The 14556-nt window shown below is 51.0% G+C and overlaps 1 protein-coding gene across 15 annotated transcripts in view; it reads right to left on the minus strand.

The window, feature by feature from the left end:
• The window catches only part of LOC133365191 (treacle protein-like), a 220437-nt gene that overhangs the window by 81565 nt on the left and 124316 nt on the right, over positions 1-14556 (minus strand). For 13 of the 15 annotated variants that reach the window (XM_061586718.1, XM_061586727.1, XM_061586725.1 and 10 more), the window contains 6 exons: positions 14106-14198; positions 12192-12305; positions 11247-11354; positions 8579-9304; positions 7931-8092; positions 2597-6862 (listed from right to left, as the gene is read on the minus strand). In XM_061586718.1, coding sequence (XP_061442702.1) covers positions 2597-6862; positions 7931-8092; positions 8579-9304; positions 11247-11354; positions 12192-12305; positions 14106-14198 — 5469 coding nt within the window. The remainder of the gene's footprint in view (positions 1-2596; positions 6863-7930; positions 8093-8578; positions 9305-11246; positions 11355-12191; positions 12306-14105; positions 14199-14556) is intronic. The other 2 variants (XM_061586719.1, XM_061586726.1) reach the window with 2 other exon arrangements.

Genomic DNA, 14556 nt, shown 5'->3' on the forward strand with positions numbered 1-14556 from the left:
AGAAGCAACAGCAGCATATGCAAAATAATTAACTCCCATTAGTGATAAGAACAAGAATTTATAATTATTATTTCAATTAAAACAAGAAGCTTATCAATACTTTGAAGAGGACCAGATATTTATTTTCTTTCTGAGCCCAGGACTGGGTCTTTCATGATGCCCGGTGTGTGTGTGGGGGGGGGGAGCAGGAGAGTAGTCGATAAGACAGACATCCTGGCATTGATAATCGAATTAGCAAGGTATGTGTGGGGTTGTTGTACACTTCCAGGCTCAGTTTCATTTTGAGTATGGAGGTGGAACCTGTGTAGATGTGGTTATCAAAGGGAGAAGAAATTTTGAGTTAAGCAAAGCTCTGCTTTTATAAAACCTAAGAAACATACAGTACTTTGAATGTCTGAGTGCCTGCACCAGTGGAATACTGGAGGAACTTGTAAAACTTGCTGCAACAGTATTTAGAACTGAGCATGTGGTGTGAAAGACTCCTTTTCCTAACATTTTGGCTTGTTTTTCTCTGATTGTGTATTTTTATTGTTTTTACTATATTTGTAAGCTGTGCTGAGCTCTGTTTTTAACAGCAAAAGGGCAGGATATAAATTCTCTTAATCAATCAATCAGTACTCCATAGTGTTGGAAACTAGAGTCTAGGCATTTAATGTTGCTTTTAAAAAAAAGATTTCTCACATCTTTCCCCAGTTTTTGGTGGTAATTCCTAGGCACAAAAACAAAACAACTGGACAATCCAAATATTAATATTTATAAGTTTATAAGTGACAGTTTTCCTGCTAAGTACCTGCATGTCATAAGCAGGGGTAGTCTTATACGGCGAGTATATCCCAAACTCTATATTTTAACTGGAAAAGTTGGGGGTCGTCTTATACGCCCAGTCGTCTTATACGCCGGAATATACGGTAGTTCATGGGTTGTGCAACACTCATTAAAGATATAAAACCTCTCAGAAACCAGAGCAAATCATTAAGGCCAACGTGGCGCAATCTTTTACTAATTTAAAAAATTTCCCATGCGAGCTGATGTTACGATACTCTGTCAAGCAGCGTTAACGCATCTTGCTTAGTGACAACAGGAGACCAACGTATGTTAGGGAAAGGTGTTTCCATGTTCATTCAGAGTTCATGGCAAAGACTACACTTCTGATAGTGATCTGAAGCTGTCTGATATCTAAAAAGAAATGTTTGGGGGTAAAACTACATGGGCATGGAAAGGTGAGGAGAGACTGTCGCTCAGTGACAGAGTAGATGTTTTTCACATAGAAAGCCCCAAGTTTGATCCTCAGGGTCTCAAGTTAGTACCCCAGGGGGCAGGATTAAACTTGCTTTAAAAGGAAAACGCGGGTGTTGACTGCAGACTCCTTTCCGAGGTGTATAAAAATTAATTATTTTAAAAGATATAAAATTGGAACTTAAAAATATTGAGTTTCTCTTAAAATAATAACTTGGTTAATATTAAAACAAGCTGCGTAATGCAGGTAACAAGCGAAGTTATCCACTAAGCAGCGTATTCAGTACCACGGTCTAAGATAATTATCTGAAAAATTATACAAAGCTATTCAGCTGAAAATTAACATGGTTTAGAGGTCAGATCTGCACCACTGTTTAGGAAATATAAGAAGTTGTATCAATGAGAAACGTGATTTAAATCGGCTTTTGCTGATCTAAACCACTGCTTTAAATCTCCTTGACTAAACTGATCCAATTTGTCCTCATTTTTTTTGCCTCTTATCCCATGTGTTCACACCTGAGGAACAGGGACCAAAATACTCTGCTTCCTCATAAGGAACAGTAGGTGTGTGAGCAGCAGCGTGGACATCTAAGCATAAGCAGAGATCTTCAGATCCACTGTGAAAGCACCTCTGCTGAGACCAGGCCATTTCCTCCCCACCAGAAGCACTGCTTCATTTTCAGAGCGGTAGCCTGCAAATTCATGAATTACTCACCTCCCCACAAATGGGCCTCAGACACAGTTCCCCTTGGCTGCATCCCACACAGTGAGCCATAATGCCTGCAGTGGGCGTACCACGTGAGCCAACCATCATCTGATTACCTCCATGCTAGCAAGAGGGACATTCATGACCACCACAAAGTTGTTAAACAGATTCATCTTCAGAAAGGTATGGGATGGGAAAGCACTAAGAATCTATTGGACTTCGACCTACGAGCATCTGTGGAGAAGTGGGGGCTTGACAACTGAATGCACCAAGACCTGAACCTCACATACGGGAAAACTCCAGGCAATGTGGTATCAAGAAGTGACTTTGCTAGAAGATGGAACAAGTTTTCAACATTAGTGAGTAGCAGTACGAACTACTTAAGCAGGAATAAGCACATAAAAACAAGCTTTGGAGCTAGGTTTACAATGTCAGTTCTTCAAAATCTGGCCATTAGCACCGTGGTGAAAACAGGCAAGCAGAATCAAAACAGGCTCTTAATTAAAAGAACAGCCAAGACACAAGTCATGCCAGGTACAATTGTGCGTCGGCCGCAGGATTAACAGTTAGGTGCTCATGCCAAGGAGCCAAGTTCTCACACACAAGCTGTAGTATGCATTACTGCCGATGCGCCACAGTTTTGCAAACACACACCTTGCCTTTGCAGGTTCAGGCCATCCGGTTTCGCGGGCCTTCTCCTGCCTTGCTCTGGAGCAGCAACTCTCAGTGGAGGAGGAGGAGGAGGAAGCCCTCTTGACGACTTTGTGGGTCTCATGTAGCCTTTCATTTGCTCAGGAGCTTTAGCCTTTCTTTCCTCTTTCTTGGTCTCTCTTGCAACTTGGTCACCACAATCAGCAACCATCGCTTGCTGAATCACCTCGCCAGGTTCAGATCCCAAACTTGGCATGCTCTTTGGCTCAGCTGCCTCCCTTTGCAGACGTGCCTTCTCCTTCTCGCCGGCCGCCTGCACAGGCAGGCTGATCTTTGGTTCGTTCACATCATCCAGCTCCGGATGCTTAGAAAGGTCTTTAGGTTTATGAGCAGGAGCCGCTTCCTCCATGTGGACATCCTCCGGGGCCTTATCTGCCCCTGCCTTACTTCCTAAGCTATCAAGACCTTCAGAGGTCCTCAGCTCAGCTCCTTTGCTGCTTTCTGCTAACTCTGTTGGCTCTCCACTGCCACCAACGAGAGCGGCCGTCAGAGCTTGGAGCGCTGCTGCTTCCCTCTTGTTCTGCCAAAGGGCCGGCAATTCCACGGGAGGGACGATGGTCCCTCTCCCAACCAAGCCAATTCCTTCTGCTCCAGCAACCAGCAGGGGAGCCACCTTTGGCTCCTCGTCCACTGGCAGTTTGGAGGAGCCAAGTCCTGAGCTTTGCGTTTGCTCCAGGAGGTTTTTTCCTCCGTGTTCTGCCGGAACGGAGCAGAGCGCCTGATCCTTTCCAGCTCTGGCCTCCTGTCTGGCAAGGCGCTCTGACGGGGGCCGTTTGCTTTTCTTCCTCTTCTCCCTAGTTTCATCACCTGCTTTCACCAAAAGGGAAGTCTCTATCATGGCCCCTTGACCTTCTGACTTTGCAGAATTCTCCTGCACCTCACGCTGATCCTCCCGGCCACTTTTACTGGCATCTTTCTGTATTGCGGGAAGAAAAAGCTCCTCTTTGCTTAGTTCGGCCATAAACTTGCCTGGGTCTTCTAGAAAGGGGCATCCCAGCCCTTGGCTTTTGGAAGCTGCTTCGATGAGACCACTGGCACCAAAAAGAACAGAGGGGCCAAACAAGCTCATTCTGTTCTCTTCCCACAGAATCTCATGCCCTGGGGGAAGGCTTTTAATATTTCTGTTCTCATCGACAAGCTCTGTTTCTTCCATACCTTGGAGGAAGCCAGCCACCTCGGGATGCTGTCCTTTGCTTGAGTCTGCCTTCTCTTGCAGAGTGGGCTGGTTGGGACCACTCGCAGCCTTTTTGCTTTTCCTGTCACTGCCCCTCTTTGCGGCTTTGGCAGTGAGGTCATGCCGACTGGAAAGAGCTGAGCCACCGCCGCTTCCCTCCTTGCCGCTTCGAGGAGAAGATGGCTCTCTGGGTTTTTCCTCCAGTTCAGAAGCCAAAAGCACGCCCACCTCCCCCTTGGCCCCCGAAAGAAAGGGATGTTCCAAACAAGGCTCGCCCTTTCTGTTCTTCCTTTCCTCAGCACCTCTTGATGTCTCCACCACAAGCGATGTAACAGCGGCTTGGCCTGCCACTTTGGTATCCTCCAAGGGATGGTCTAACCCTTTCTCTTTGCCTTCGCTCGGGGGCGACGGAGTCTCCTCGGTTTTGGCCACCTCCTTTTCTACAGTACCTGGTCTAGCAGGTTCAGGCTTTGCCTCCAAAGCTTGGCTGCAAACCTGATGGCTTTGCCCTTCCAACTTTGCTGCCCTCTGTTCTTCTGCTGTCAGCTCCAGGAGGGGATGGTGGGGTTTCGGCCCCTCTCTTCTGCCTCCCACACAAAGCTCTAGGCTGGCTTCCTGCCCTTCAGCAGCGGAAAGGGTCTCTTTGGCTTTAGTGAAGAGCTCCGGCTTTGGGGTGCTGGTTTTCAGATCAGAGGCGGGCGGCTGCTCAAAGCAACTCTTTTCCAGCCTTGTGCCTAACTCCCCCTTCCTCTGCACTTCAGTTTCTGCCGTTGGTTTTGCAGCAGGAAGCGGTGCTTGACTGCTCTCTCGCTGTTGGAGCAGAGCGGCATCCCCAGGCGCCTGGACCCCGTCAGCAGAACCTGCCTCTTTAGAGACATCGGCCTTCTTGGGAGGCATGCTTGCGGGGTCGGATGCTGCCTCCAAGAGGAACGGCTGTGCTGAAGGACTTTTCCCAGATTTCTTGCTTCTCCCATCACTGCTCCTCTTTTTGGGTTTGCCTGCTGGAAGCTCCGAGGCGGGCTCTGCTACGGTGGGGCTCTCTAAAACGGAGACACCTTCACCAGACGCAGCGTCTCCCTTTGTTTCAGAAGGGCACACGGGGCATTCGGTACCCTTGGCTGGTGCTCCCACGATAAAAGGGTATGCTGAGGAAGGGAAGTCAAGCCATTCGCTTTTGCTGTCCGGAGCCCCCTTTGCTTCCTCCACCAAGGACATCGCAGCGAGAGTTTGCAGCTTTGCTGTCTCTGCAGCAGCTTCCAACAGCTGGCTCGCAGCTAAGAAATCAGCCCCTGGGCTGGAATCTGTTCTCTCTTTAGTCTGGCCGGCTCTGTTCACTTCAGCAGGAAGGTGGCCGGTGCTATTCTCCACCCCTGGAGAAAATGACGCCCCCAACGAGCTTCTCTTCACAGCCTTTCTGCTCTTCCCATCGCTACTTCTCTTTGGTTTCTCGGCCACTCCTGCAGAACCAAGAACTGCTTCACTCTCCACTGCGCTAGAGAAGCCACCTGCCTCGCTGCTTCCAGCTGCAAAGCTGGTCTCAACAGGTGTCCCAGAACCCTCTGCGCCTGACGCTTTGCTCAGACTGGCCCTGTCCTCCGACAGAGACCGCCGCTGATCTGAGGAATTGTTAGCTCTCTTGCTTCTCCCATCACTGCCCCTCTTTTTAGGCTGGTCACTCCCCAGCCTGGGAACAGCCCCAGCTGGCTGTTCCGGAGGGCTGGAGCTAGCTGCCCTGCTTGTATCAGTAGAAGGCACTTTAGTACTGCCAAACATCTCAGCGGGAGGCAGAGGCTTGATAGGCTCTGACTTGGTTTCCAAGACAAAGGGAATTCCCACTGAACCAAAATCAAGGGTCACACTTTTTGCCGGGCTGCTCCCCTTTGCATCTCCTGGCGAAAGCTCCCGAAAGGGGCTTGCTTCTGACAGAGACTCGGATGCAACAGGGATTCTCTCCTTGCTTTTATCTGGGGAACTCGTTTCTTTGGTCAGTTCCATTGTCTTTGCTACAACTGGAGATTTGGCCGCTCCCTCGCCAGCCCTTTTGCCCCTTCCACCTTTCTCTTCTCTCTTTGGCTCCTCTGCCAACACCTCCCGGAAAGGAGCCAGGCCCTCTGGGGCCACGTTCTCCTCTGCAACTGCAGGTTTTGCAGGTGTGATCTCAACTTCCCTGCTCACAGCAGGTTTGGTCGCTGAAGGGAACATGCCAGGGCCCAAGTCCTTATGAGCCTGGCCCTCCGATCTCCTACTTTTCCCAAAAGGGGGCACTTCCAGAGGAGCAGCCTGTGGCTCGGTGGGGCCTCCTGGCACATCCTGCTGGGCACCATGCTTCGATGGCTCTGCAGGAGGCTTCCTGCTCTTGCTTTGAGGTGGCAATTCCAAGCTGTCATCACTCATCGCTTCTGCTCTGTCAAATTCTCCTGCTTTTGCATCCAGCGCAAGTTTAGAAGCGCCTCCAGGCTGCAGGGCCAGCTCTCCTTTTGCAGGAACTGGAGTGAGGATCTGCAGACCATCGAGGAGCTGGCCCTCTCTTTTGAGCTTGAAGGGATCCCTGTCAAGGACTTCTGCAGGGGCTCCTGAGACCTCTTTGGCACTCTCATGGGGCTCAGTAACAGGGAGCTCAGACTTTCGGGGAGCTCGCAGCCTTTCAGAGTTGTCCTCCCACGTCTCAGCCGCCCTCAGCTGCTGGCTCCTCTTCTGCTTCGTCTTCTTCTTCTTCTTCTTCAATGCTGCTGAAGCGTCCTGATCCCAGCTCTCTCCTCTGAAGCCCTCTCTGTGGGCCTCTCCAAACTCAAACGGCTGGCCAGCTGCTTTCCTGTGAGGAGCCTTGCTCCGGGGGGACGTCCCAGCGATATAGCTGCCACACTCTGCTGCAGGAAAGGGGTCTCCTCCTCGCTCATGGCTCTTGGTTGCAGCTGGGAGGCCTGCAAGAAGCTCCTCTGGGTCATCTGCCACAGGCAGCCGGGCAGGTTTCACTCTGCCAAGCCTGCGGTGGTCACTCGATTTGTTAGCGCGCCTTACTTGGGCAGGAAGTGGACCTGGAATACAGGAAGGTTGCTCAAGTACCACAGCGATTGCTCACCAAGAGTGACTTTAAGCAAGACTCCAAATGTCTAGTCAACACTAGCACCAACTCCCTCCCTAAGCAAGTGCAGTTTTGGGAGTGGGAGGGGGAGACTAATCCACTGCATTTGCATGTCTTTCTTTCTACTACTGCCAAACGTATCTTGCAACATGGGCAAAGTCTCCTGAGGAGTCATCACTTTTATATTACAGGACATTTCAACAACTGTTCTTGTGCTTTTAAAAGCCTTTAAAAAACTTTACCAGAATGGCTTTCAGGGCCTACTTTGCCTCTTCTCTTAGAGAAAAAAAAAAGGCCAGGTGCATGCAGGCAAGAGCTCTAGGAATAGAGAACTTTCCCTCCAGGAAATGAGTAGATTGGCAAGTTGAAGACATGGCAGAGCGTGGGCATGACTAGATGGAGAAGTCAGGTAGCCAGCCACAACATGGTGATGGAAGGCAAAGCCTCTAGGGGAGGAGTAATCTGCTGTTGGTCATAACTCGTTCCTTGTTCACGGCACAGACTGCAAGGCCGTCTTTGCACAGCCAGGTCCCCACACCATCCCCTAAATTTGGCAGTGGGAGTGTACATTTAAGGGGAAGAGGGAGGACATGCCAAAAGTACTCCCCCCCACAGACCAGCATCAAGAGGTCTGCAACGGAAAAGATCATCTTAACTGTCAGATTCAGAGATTAAGCCCACAGACTCCAGAATCGGAAGGGGAAAAATATTACATACCGCAACATACAAGAGGGGAAAGCATATCGAGAAGACTTGCCTGTGCTGAACCCTAGCTCCCAGGGGAAGGTGAGCAACCTGGTAGTAGGAGGATGCCCAGTTTTGAGTCTGGAGAGTGGGAAGTAAGTGGAAATAAGGAACAGCGATAAAGCTGGGGCAATCTCTTACCCCCACAGCAGAAGATGACAGTTTGCCTCTTTGGCTGGAAAGGGAGAGGCAATCTGCAAGAGAGTGAAGGGAGCAGAAGGGTGGAGATGGAAAAGAAGAACTTGAGATGCAGCGTGACTCTTTCTCCTCCACCTACCTGCAGGTTCCAGAGAGACTTTTTCCTGGGGCAGCTCCACGGGCTGGGCAGGGCCAGGCTCAGACGCTTCCTTTGGCTTGGCCACTTCGGCAAGAGTAGAAGCCAAAAGCTGTTCCGTGTCACCTTTGGACTCTCCCAGGGGTACCGATTCCTTTGACTCTGCTAGAAACAAAAGCATAAAGATATCACTTTTTTTAAAAAAAAAAAAAAGAAAGAATTCCCCCACCCAAGCTTCTCCCCATGACCTAAAGCACAATCTCTAGGGACAGCACAAATCCAGCGGTCTGAGATGGCAGTTAAATGGAGGATAGTTCTGTTAGCCAGCTTCACCGTGACATCCAGGTCGCTGAGGATCCAGTGCTGAGCTACACGGACAATCAGCCTGGCCCGACACAGCCCAGCAGGACAGCATTGCCTTTTGCAAGGGCTCTGCCTCTCAATATCCCCCAATCTCCAGATCAGCCCTCACCTCTGCTGCATTTGGGGGGCGCTGCTGGTAGGGCTCTGTGCGCCGCCCCCCCCCCCACGAGAAGCCCAGGCTCAAGCTCCTGGGCAGAAGGAGGGTGGGGCTTTAACCGCTGCCAGCAGAAGGACAGAGAAGGCCTTGCAGCAGGAATCGAAATCTATTTTCCCGACAGCGTTCCTTACCCACGGGCTCTGGAAGGCGCTCCACAGGCTGAGTGAACCGTGGCTGCTTGTGCTCCTCTGGCTTCTCGGCAGGTTTACTGGGAGGCAGCCTGTCCTTCTCAGCAAGCTTCTCCAGCACAGGAAAGTGCTCCAAGGATTGGCTGGGGGAGGAGGGTGGCTTGGCCTCTTCCTGATCCGCCGCCGTGGACTGGCTAGGAGAGACCTTGCTCTCTCCTACTTTCTCCAAGTGTTGGCTGGGAGGAACCTCGAGTTCTTCTGCTTTCTGGGCTGCAGAAGGCTGGTTTGGGGCCTCCTGCACATGCTGGGTGGGAGAAGGCTTACTCTCCTCTACCTTCTCTGTGTGCTGGGTGGGAAAAGCCTGAAGCTCTTCACCTTTGGGGCTTGGAGGCTTACTCTCCTCCTTCTCTGTGGGAAGGAAGAGGAAGGGCTTGCTCTCTTCTGCTTTCTGGTCAGGGGGCCTGGTTGCTGCTGCTGCCACCTCCCCTGCCAGCTGGTTGAGGAAAGCCTGACGGTCTTCAGCCTTCGGACCGGAAGGAGGCATGCTTGCTGCCTCCTCTTCTGCCTTCCACATGGAAGACCAGCTGCTTCCTTCCTTCTCCTTCTGCTGGGTGGGGGAAGGCTTGCTCTCCTCCCGTTTCTCCAACACAGGGAAACTGCCGGCGCCAGGAGCCATGGAGTCCACAGCCTTCACTGTTTGCTCCTTTTCCGCAGCAGCTTCTGGAAAGCCTGTTCCAAGAAAAAGGAGAGAAAGAGTTGCCTCTCCCCACCTGAAAGGGAGCCAGACACCATCCAGCTACCTACAAATCCCCCTCCAGGATCAGTATCATTTATTTATTTATTTATCAGATTTATATCCCGCCCTTCCTCCCAGCAGGAGCCAATCCACTCGCCCCTTGCCACGCCACTCCTCAACTACAGGACACAGGAAGCTGCCTTACATGTAGCCAGACCATTGGCTCATCAGTATCGCCTATGCTGACTGGGAGTGGCTCTCTGGGGTTTCAGGAAGGAGGGCTCTCCCAGCCCTGGAGAGAGATGCCCCTGGAGCATACCTGGAGATGCCCTTGGGGAATGAACCTGGGACTGTTTGCACACAGTGCAGATGCTCAAGCACTCAGCTACGGCCCTTCCCATCGGTCATAGGTCAACACCTCTCCAAAAGCAGGCTGTGGCTGAATGGCAGAGGCTAGGGACAAAATGGAAGATGGCCATCCCCTTCTTGCCTTGCCTGGAGTTCCCAGGGGCATTTCGTGGGCCTACTCTGGAAACCGAATGCTGGACTAGATGGAGCAGGAGAACAAGATGATCAGGGGGCTGGAAACAAAGCCCTATGAGGAGAGACTGAAAGAACTGGGCATGTTTAGCCTTGAGAAGTGAAGACTGAGGGGAGATACGATAGCACTCTTCAAGTACATGAAAGGTTGTCACATAGAGGAGGGATCTCTTCTCAATCGTCCCAAAGTGCAGGACACGGAATAATGGGCTGAAGTTGCAGGAAGCCAGATTTCAGCTGAACATCAGGAAAAACTTCCTAACCGTTAGAGCCCTATGACAAGGGAATCAATTACCTAGAGAGGAAGTGGGCTCTCCGACACTGGAGGCCTTCAAGAGGCAGCTGGACAGCCATCTGTCGGGGATGCTTTGATTTGGATTCCTGCATTAAGCAGAGGGCTGGACTTGATGGCCTTATAGACCCCTTCCAACACTACTATTCTATGAACATTCTGTGAGATTAGCCAAGTCTACTTGGCCCACCTTCACCACAGAAACTGCAAGGGTTTGAAAAACTTTGGACTCTGGGAACAGCACAGCCTTCTGCAACCTTCTGAGGCAGAGGGCAAAGCCCACAATCATTTTGGGGCACTGGCTGCTTGCCTTTGGCCCTAGAGCAGGATTCTCCAACCTCATTCCCTCTAGATGTACTGGGCTGCAACTCCCATCAACCCTAGCCAGCATGACCAACACCAGGAATGATGGGAGTTGTGGTCCAAAACATTGGCACCAGATTGGGGAAGCCTGCTCTGGAGAGACTGTGCAGCCTCAGATTTGCAGCTCTACCCCTTTGACTGGTTCTCTAGCATGTAAGAATACTGCCAGCTGCATTTGCAACTGTGGATGCTCTTCATCCACAGCCAGCAGAGGACCAGGTCGTGGAGGAGTGTGGCAGGACAGGATGTACACATCAGGAGGCGCAGTGAAAGGGGTGATGTTGGGAGACAGAGAAGGAGAGAGTGAAGAGAGAAGGGATGGAAGCTCGGAGGACGGCAACAAGGGAGAGGGCCTTCTCAGTGGTGGCCCCCAAATTATGGAATGATCTGTCTGACGAGGAGTGCCTGGCGCCAACACTGTTATCTTTTCGGCACCAGGTCAAGACTTTCCTCTTCTCCCAGGCATTTTAGCATGTGTTTTAATTGTTGTAAACCACCCAGACAGCTTTGGCTATGGGGCGGTATACAAATGCAATAAATAAATAAATAAATAAATAAAGTCTCTTCCTCTGCCCCATTTCTCATGGGGCTCCTGCTTGTGGGAGCGTTTGGTACCTTTAAAAACTGGTTGACGGCAGGCTCTTAAAGAGTGTTTCCTGTGCAAACCCAGAACTGACCTCATTTTCAAATGGTGGTACTGCAAACACACATACACAATGAAGTCTCAAGGTCAGGCTCACCTGCTGGAGTGTCTTCAGGTGGCAAAGATGTGTGGTCAGATGAAGGCTCAAACCCTATCAGCTCTTCCACTGCAGGGGCAGGACCGGTACCTCCGACTGGAGGAGAACCTATAATAAACACACACAAGCAGAAGATTTAGAACAGTTCGCTCCTCCCATAGCCAAGGCCACCATTTCTGATGTTTAGAAACAGAACAAAGCAAATGATCTGTGGAGCCATACGACAATGGAACCAATGACCTAGAGAGGTAGTGGGCTCCCCGACACTGGAGGCATTCAAGAGGCAGCTGGACAGCTATCTGTCGGGAATGCATTGATTTGGATTCCTGCATTGAGCAGGGGGTTGGACTGGATGGCCTCACAGGCCCCTTCCAGCTCTACTATTCTATGATTCTATGAAATGGCCAAGAGAGAAAAGGGATTGGCTTTGCTCCTTGTTTTTGTTGCCGCCCCTGACCCAGAGGACATTCAGAGCCAGATCATCAGCACTGCTCCTAGCGCTCCCCCAGCTGCACAGAGAGGAGTACACAATGAAGCTTAATTACAAATCAAGCCTGTGACCACAGTGGGTTGGGGCTCACTCTGGGGAGCCAAGTCTGACTCCAATTGGCCAAGAAGCACCTCAGCCTGCAGGGTGATCACTACATCCTATATTTGTCCTCTGCTCAGTTTGCAGGTTGCTTGTCTTGAACGTGCCACCACAAATGCCACCTCCCAAGCCACTTGGTGGCAGGACCTCACTCCCACCTCACCATTCCCACCTTGATCAGCCTATTCACCCCAAAGAAAGGACAAAGGAGATTGGGTGGGGGGCTCGCATGCAACAGCTCTGGGAATCATGAACTGGAGCCTGTCACTGCATGCAGTCATCAAGACAGGTTAAGGGTTGAGGCTGGGGGAGGGATCTCAAACCCAAGCCAGCTTCCCACAAAGCTGTCCTCTCACCTGCTGATGACGACTCCTTCGACTTTGGGAGTTTAGGCCCCGCGACATCTATCAGACCCATGGGGAGGCTTCCCGGGAAGTGCATCTCTGCTGCATCAGGAATCTTGCTGGGCACTGCACGCAAAGAGAGGGGCAAACTATTTACACAGAAACTGGGCTGGGGCCACCAGCCTGCCTGGGCTTTTGTCTAGGTGCTCCGTATTACATGGAACCGAGAAAGCGGCTTCCCCACAGGACATTATCAAGAGAGAAAACCTTGGAACAGGGGGAAAACAAAGGACATATCAGGATCTGTTGCTATGGCGCGTGGGTGAGCGTAGATCCTTCCAGTAAAAGGTCTCCTTCACCAAGTTCTCCTGCTTTGGCTCTCCCTCCTGCTCATTGCCTTTTCAAGGCAAGCGAAGAGGAGATGCGCTGCTTCCACCTGAGGATGGGAGCAAGAAGAGGGAGGGTGCTGAGGGCTGGGCTGAGCATGCATCTCTCTCTCTCTGCATCCAGCTTCAGAGAGGATGCATGAACACAGGGGTGGACGGGAGGAACTGGAAGGGGGTGGGAAGAGGAAATCCCTAAAGGTGGGAAGCAAAGGACCCTGGGAACTGTCTCTTGATGCTCTGCTGCCCTGGCCTCACTTTGTCCCACCAACTGACTGACTGCCTCCCTCTCTGTAAATCAAGATTTGTTTGGAAACTGAAGCGGAGTCCAAGGGGACAACCATCTTCTACTCAGAGGAGGAATCCACCTGGGCTCAAGGGCATCTTTACAACAACAACCGCTAGGAGACTGAGCGATTGCAGGCAGAACTGTGTGGAAAAAATGCATGTCCGGTCACAAAAGAAGCTGCCTTAGACTGAGTCAGGCCCTTGGTCTATCTAGCTCAGGATTCTCTACACTGACCAGCAGCAGCCCTCCAGGATTTCGGACAGGGGACACCCCCAGTCCTACCTGGAAATGCCACTGGGGACTGAACCTGGAATCTTCTACATGCCAGGCAGGTGCTCTAACCGCGGAGCAACAGCCTTTTGCAAACTTCTGTGCGGACCGGAGGCCAGAGGGAGAGTTCCTGCAAAGGGGCTTCAAACCCAACTCAGCCTTTACTCAAGCACTGCCCTGTCCCCCTCTTCTCGAAGGAATCCCTTGACCTCCCTCAGTTAGACCCAAGAAAAGATGCCGCTCTTGCTGGAGCTGAAGCCCTGCTCAAAATGCAGCAGCCAGAATGTCAACTGGAGCATGGTGTAGGGAGCATGTCACCCCTGTGCTTTATTGACTCCACTGGCTCCCAATTTGCTTCCGGGCCCAATTCAAAGTGCTGGTTCTGACCTTTAAAGCCCTAAACGGCCTTGGATCAATGTACCTGAGGGACCACTTACACCCATATGTACCTGCCTGGGATTTAAGATCATCTGCCTCTGGTCTCCTCTGTGTGCCTGGAGTGAAAGACGTTAGATTGACAGGCAAGTGGGAGAGAGCCTTTTCAGCTGTGGCCCCCAAGCTTTGGAATACCCTACCCCAAGAAGTCCACTCTGCTCCCTCCTGATGGTTTTCCGGAGACTTCTGAAAACGATCTTGTTCCGGAGAGCCTTTGGGAGGGACTGAAGGTACAGCCTGACACTGATTTTATGTCTTCTACGTTAATTTTTACCCTTGTAGTCCCCTTTAGTACCTCTCCCTATATGTATGTGTGTGTGTGTGTATAGTATTTTATGTAATTTAATTGTATTTTATGTATTTTATTTTATTTTAATGCTTTTGTGATTTTATTGTTTACAATTTTATTATGTACGTGTTTTATTTTATTTTTGTAAGCCGCCCTGAGTGCCCTATTATAAGGTAGAAGGTCGGGATAGAAATCTTTTAAATAAATAAAACGTCACAAGGAACACAGACATTCTTGCTGAATGCACTCCTGTTTTTTACCTGGCGGCGCAAAGAAAGGGACTCCTTGTCCCTCCACTAAGTGCTGACCTCCCAACCAGAAATCTTCAGGAGATCCCATCTCTCTTGCAGGAGCTATGGGGGAAAAAAATTGAGCAGATATATAGACTCTTGTGAAAGCCCACCCAAGTGCTGGCTCCACAAAACACACTACCTTTGCAGCCCCCAGGTCAAAACCTCCTGTGAAGGTCCACGGGGCCTAGGGCCAAAGTGGTCTTACCAGCATGGCCCCTTTAAGAAGGCCCCGATCCACTTGTGCAGGGATCAGGGCAGTCTCTCCATCAGCCAAGCCAGGAGATGGGTGGGGCAAGGGACAGCTGAGAACACCTGAGACTTACAAAGGTCTCCTGGAGCTTTGGGGCATAAGTAGGCCAGAAGGAACAGCTGGGGGGGGGGCTGGAGAAGAAGCTGGGACAAGAAGAGCTGCCATCAC

This window comes from Rhineura floridana, chromosome 10 (assembly GCF_030035675.1).
Source record: "Rhineura floridana isolate rRhiFlo1 chromosome 10, rRhiFlo1.hap2, whole genome shotgun sequence".
NCBI lineage: Eukaryota > Metazoa > Chordata > Lepidosauria > Squamata > Rhineuridae > Rhineura > Rhineura floridana.